The following is a 6,000-nucleotide window of genomic DNA, read 5'->3' on the forward strand; positions in this document are numbered from 1 at the left end:
TTATAAATTATGTTCAAAGCCATGAAACAGCCATCCATCTATTCCTCCAAGGTAGTATAAAAATGGTGACTTTGTTTATTCATTAACAGTGACTCTGTATATCTATTCATTCTTTATGGCTTTACCTGATTCCAAAAGCCTTTGAAGTATCTTACAATACCTTCTTAGCTAAGGGTAACAGTCAAGTAATGTAGAGGGCAGGGACAGAGGAAGAAAGAGTAATTATACCAGAAATCTTAAGCTAACCAATGTCACTATAGTGGAATACAAAATTTAACCCTGTACTTCCTGGCACAAACTAATGCCAGAATATATGATGGCTATATATCTTTCCTTAGAAAACAAAAGGAAACTCCCAAGGTTGTTAGGAAAGATCTGTTTTCTCCACCTTTGAATTCTAAAAATGATGTGAGTCTAAGAATGCTAAGGAAATTTGATAGAAAAGAACAAAAACACTGAACTCTGAAAGAGCTACTGAGTTTTTATACTTACTTTCAAATACAATTTTTGAAATCAAATAAAAGTTTTCTTTTTCATTTTAACTAAATGTATTTTCATGCTTTCTGGATATCTAAAAACTAGAGTATTGTACAAAACTTTATTTGAAGGACTTTATTCCTCAAAAAATATATTCTTCAATATATTTAGTTTAATTCAATTGAAATATTTATTGAATACTTACAGTGTGCTGGGAACTGTGATCATTATGTGAGAAGTAATTACTTTCCCTTATTATTTAAAAACAATAAATAACTCATTAATTTATATATCATCTAAAGCTCTAGGAACAAAGTATTATTTGGTGTATGATGGACATATTATATTCTAAAGTATAAAAGGATTTTGTTCTAACTAGGAAGATGCCTTGTTTTAAACTAATAGTAACAAATGACAAGAATGTTTTATTGCTGCCTCTAAAAAAATGCCTCTTTTTGTTGGTTTGTTTGGTTGGTTAGTAGGTGTTAAGAAAAATAGGAGTGTAGTGGATTAATCACTGGTTAAGAGCCAACAGACTTAACTCCTTCAACAATCAGCTATGATACTGTGTCTGTGTCTACATTATGCATTTTCAAAACACCTAAATAAATTTAGCTAACATCATAACTATAATCAGTGTAGGCTACTGCTAGACAATAACAAAAAGAACTAGTTGAAAAATGAACAGATCATTAAAACTGCCCAGGTGCTTTAACTTTTGTGATGTCAATTGTTAAAGGTTGGATTTTCCAGAAGTCAGACTCTGAGACAGATGTTAGTTTGCTGAATTTTTACTGAAGACTGTCCTTGGGCTCAACAGTCATGGAAAAGTGGGGACTTAAACAGGAGTGGCCAGAAGTTGAACTGTGCTATGGACCCAGTGACAGTCTCCGCTGACCCCATATAGAACTCTGAAACTAAAATAGATTTTAGAGTTGTCTCCCTTTGATATAAGATGGCCATGCCTTTATACTATTATATAATCAATCATTGAGTATGGCCTTCCTTGGGAAGGGCCGTGACTTTGGGTGAAGCAGCTCTCTGCAACCGAGGCAAATGGTGAAAGGGACTGACAGCTGAAGACTGTTCGCTGGCAACATTCCTTGCTGCTGGGCAACAAGTCCTTCATTAAAGGGAATCTATTGGGAAACCACAGCGTCCATCAATAAACCACTTTTATTGCCTCATCTTACCCACATATCCCCTGAAATATCCACATGTTGTAGCCCAGCAAGGTTATGCTCTAGTAAAAAAAATAAATGGACAAGTTAGTTGGCTGAATCATCTCCTTGGTCCAGCATCTCCATACAGAAACATCCTGCTATTCAGTTTCTCCATCCATTAAATAAATGATCCAGTGAGTGTATGGATCTTAACAAATGACTTTTAATTGACAAAAGCAAGAAAATTAGACATTTAGTCAGCAAAAGAAGTTCCAGTTAAGTCTGTCATTAGAGATTCAATTGAGTCTTCTGCGCCTTTTACAGGATAAATACCACAACAAGAACTCAATCTTCCAGAAGATCATTCTCAGCCAATAAGTGTCCCTATATTTAAAAAACTAAAGTCTTTTCACTATACTATATTGATTAGGACAAAAAATGACTTAGTGGAAAGAAACTCAACAAGGATTTGAACAATATTTTTCCCTTTACTAAACAAAAAATCAAACAATGAACATAAGCCATAACTATTGAATATTTCTGCCACTTACGGCTTGAGGATAGAGCTTTTTTGTAATCTAAATCATTATAAAACAAAATATTGATTGATATTAATTGGTGTATTATTTGCAGAATAACTTTGAAAGCTACAAGGCCTGTTTTTATTACTCTTTTTTCATTCCTTACCTTCCATCCTTTATTCTGTCTCAGTTGTTTCCTGAAAATTAGGACCAAACAAATCTCAAGGGTCAGTAATTTTAATAAATATAATTCTTACAAATTATCAGAAAAAACAACAATAAAAAAGAAAATACCAACAGTCTATTATTTGCAGTTATTGGATTAAAAAGCTATTTGATGACAGTCTGCTCAAAAAAGGTGGCTGTACATTAGTAATTATTTGATTAATTAAATTTATCTTTATTTGTAATTAATTCATTTAACTACCTTAAGACATGAAATGGGAAAAAAATCTATTTTGTTTTAGTTCAACATATACTTTCTGAATGCTTTAGTGTTAGTTTTAGAATCTCAGCACAATAGGGACTTAGGAGTGGAAATCTCGTTGGGAGGGCGACTGGGGAGCTTGTCTTGAAGTTGAATTTGCAGAGAAAGCATGCTGTTTAACTTGGATTTTATGTTTACTTAGGGTGTTCTGAAAGTTAATGGAGATGGTGGGGAGGTGGCTAATGGCCATAGCCACTGCTGCTTATTACTTGCAAGCTGCTCTGTTCGGCACTGCCTGCATTCATGTAATTTTAAAAACATAATTCCTCTCTTTAAGAAATTGACACTTAGTGTATCCAGTGGTAGTGAAGAAAAAAATGTAAATACATACATATGAAACCTAAGGGGGTGAAAAAGAAAGAAGTCATTATATCTGTTTAAAAGGATCAGAATCTATACCAGTCAAAATGGCACTGGAAATAGACCTTGAAGTATGGACTTTAAACAGCTTGAGCAACTTACATGCTATGATTATTTATATTATCTACCTACGCGTGCAAATATGAGGTGAAAATTAGATGACAATTCAGATCAAAGAAGCAGCTATCTAACTGTCTAGCAATGAATCAAAAGATTTTAGGGCTGATAATTTGAATACTCACCTTCATACTTGATTTATTTAGAGTATGTAGGCACAGTCTTGTGTCCACAAAGGTAATTCTTCAATTACAACAGTTAGAAATAGCACCTCCAATGCTAATTTGATTCTGATCTGTATCTGATGATGTTTTCAAACATCTTTTGTGAGTTAAGTCAAGAAGGTTTGGAAAATGTCAGATTTTAATAAGCAACAGCCTACCCAATACCATACAAGGGTAAAACTAAACTGAGTCCAATTTTGTACCTAGGCGAAGAGTTGATTCCAGAAGGAATTGTGAAGAGCCACAACAATGTGCCAGTGAATAATGAGTAGTACCTACTGTGGCAACTCGTCAGCTAAGATGAGTGTCAACGAAGTATCAGCTTTCTCATTGACTCTGGAGCAAAAAACTGGCTTTGCTTTTGTTGGGATTTTGTGTATCTTCTTGGGACTTCTTATTATCAGATGCTTCAAAATCCTGCTAGACCCATATAGTAGCATGCCTTCCTCTACATGGGAAGATGAAGTTGAAGAGTTTGATAAAGGAACATTTGAATATGCGCTTGCGTGAGAGTTCCAGCTATATGATTTTTATGGTTGTGCCATTGGGACACATTCTGGATACAATTGTAATTACCTTGAGTGTGTGGGAGAGAGGCTCATTTTGTTCAGTGAATTCAATAAACATCTGTGACTAATTTCTTCACCATGCTGTGTAAATGATAAACTATCGTTGGGATTCGTCACTTTCCTCTGTTCCCACTTAGAGGTTTCCAATGAATAGAGCATAAGGATTGCTGCAGCAGTGTTTACCATCTTTATTCTTATCTTGAACAATTGCCTTGAATTTCTGCTTCCTTTCTTGTGCTAATAAACTGTGCTAAAGGCATCTTGCTCTCTCCCTTCTGCAAAGCCCAGGCACCCCCTCCACATTGCAGGCTCAGACCCCTTTAGCTTTAGTAAGTCAGGTCTGAAACAGAGAATTTAGTCCAAAGAATAATCAAAATATTATTTGTCTAATAATAGCCATAGGTCAAAAACATTCACAGGTGAAAAAATATCTCAAAAATCTAACACCCAAAGCCTACAAGTAGTCACAGACCCTAAAGGTCCCCAAATTTCAGAGCCCTGACCCTCCTATCTGTCCTCTTTGTCGAATCTCTTGCAATAAAATCCCATAGCTTGCAATCCAAACCAGACCTGACTCATACTGATGCTCCCTGCCCTACCCCTTGCATAAATAGAATTTAAAAGGGAGTTTCCAGCATGACCTAGTGGATAGAGTACTCTAAGCAGAAACAAAGACAGTCTCAGCTGTGCCACCAGTAGAGCTATGCTCTAATGGGTAAGTCATCTAATCTCTGTGAGCTTCAGTGAAGAGTAGTGCTAACATCCTTTTCAATTCTAGTGCCCTATGAATGTTACAAATGTACCTAAAAATCCAGAGATCTGAAACGAATGAGGATTTAAGATACCATGAAAAGTTTTTCAGATTAGGAGCCTAAACTCAGAGATTTGAATTCTAATGTTAGCTTAGCCAAGAACTAGCTTTATGACCCAGAAAGTTACCTAAGGGGAACCTATCTTCCACAACAAGAATTAAGAAACCCATCCTGCATATCTTCAGGAATACCGAGAGGGCCAATTAGATATAATGAATGTCAAAGCATTTTGTAAACCATAAAACAGTATCTAAACATATCTTGCTATCATTATTTATTGTCCTCATCTGTAGCAGTAATATTCTCAAACCCTAAGAAGCAATGGCTTAGTGTAAAGTATTCAATCTCTCTAGTATTTCATTCTCTTCAATTGAGAAATAAAAAGATAGAATTATATAGTTCTAAATTCTTTCCAACTACAAACTTCTGACTCTCTCTGAGTCAAAATGGAGGAAAATAGCAGGAGATAAATACAAAACTATTCATGTCCTTTGAAAACACAGAACTGCAAAACATACCACAAAGGAACAAGACTAATATTGCCAAGGGGTAGCACTAAATTAGTTACTTTCAATTTATTCGATACTCTTATCAATTATTTGAGTTGAAGACTACTATTTCCATTTTATTTTTAATCTTAATTTTGCAGAAGAGAAGCTGAAGCTGAGAGAAATTAGCTTCCCAAGATCACCATAGCTAGGGAATGGTTATGTTAGGGATTGAACTTGGGCAGTTTAATTTCTGCTGTATCCCTAGACACTGTCCTCAACACTTCTACATAGCTTATAGACATGGTTACTGCTCAGGTCTACGGAATTCCAAAACCACCTGTCTCTGTGAGATTCCTTGATGCTTTCCATCTCATAATAGATTTAGAACATATCTGTTATTAGCTGTGGATCTTCTGGATCAGATCCTCACCTCAAGGCTCTCTGTACGCCAGTTGGTTCAAGAGTCTAGGCCTGGTACACATCTCATAGCCAGTTAGTAACTTGGCCCAAGAACAGGTCATTGGGCCAAGTTCAGCTGAACGTACTGAAAATTGTGTGTGCCAGGAAACTAGGTCTCTTTATTGATCAAGTCTTTTAAAGTACCAGATGTTTCACTTGTCTCCCAGAGAAGACACCTACCAAGACCCTCCATTTTGATGACTAGAACAAACCAAGGCCAGATCTTTATTTCAAAAGAAGAAAGAACTCTACAACCAAGAAAACTTTATGAAATATGAGCATTGTTTCTGGAAGTTCAACTCCCATAAGCTTTTCAAGTATATCAACTCTACCATAATATTATTTCCAAATCCACTAAAGAAAAATTCTATTAACAAAAA

The 6,000-nt window shown here is 35.5% G+C and overlaps 1 protein-coding gene across 3 annotated transcripts in view; it reads left to right on the forward strand.

Annotated features, from left to right (window-relative positions):
- The window catches only part of CTXN2 (cortexin 2), a 28,232-nt gene extending 22,232 nt beyond the window's left edge, over positions 1–6,000 (forward strand). For all 3 annotated transcript variants that reach the window (XM_030930774.1, XM_010357816.2, XM_030930775.1), the window contains exon 2: positions 3,497–6,000. In XM_030930774.1, coding sequence (XP_030786634.1) covers positions 3,554–3,799 — 246 coding nt within the window. In that variant the 5' untranslated portion in view covers positions 3,497–3,553 and the 3' untranslated portion in view covers positions 3,800–6,000. The remainder of the gene's footprint in view (positions 1–3,496) is intronic.

The sequence above is a fragment of the Rhinopithecus roxellana genome, chromosome 5 (assembly GCF_007565055.1).
Source record: "Rhinopithecus roxellana isolate Shanxi Qingling chromosome 5, ASM756505v1, whole genome shotgun sequence".
NCBI classification, from domain to species: Eukaryota; Metazoa; Chordata; class Mammalia; order Primates; family Cercopithecidae; genus Rhinopithecus; species Rhinopithecus roxellana.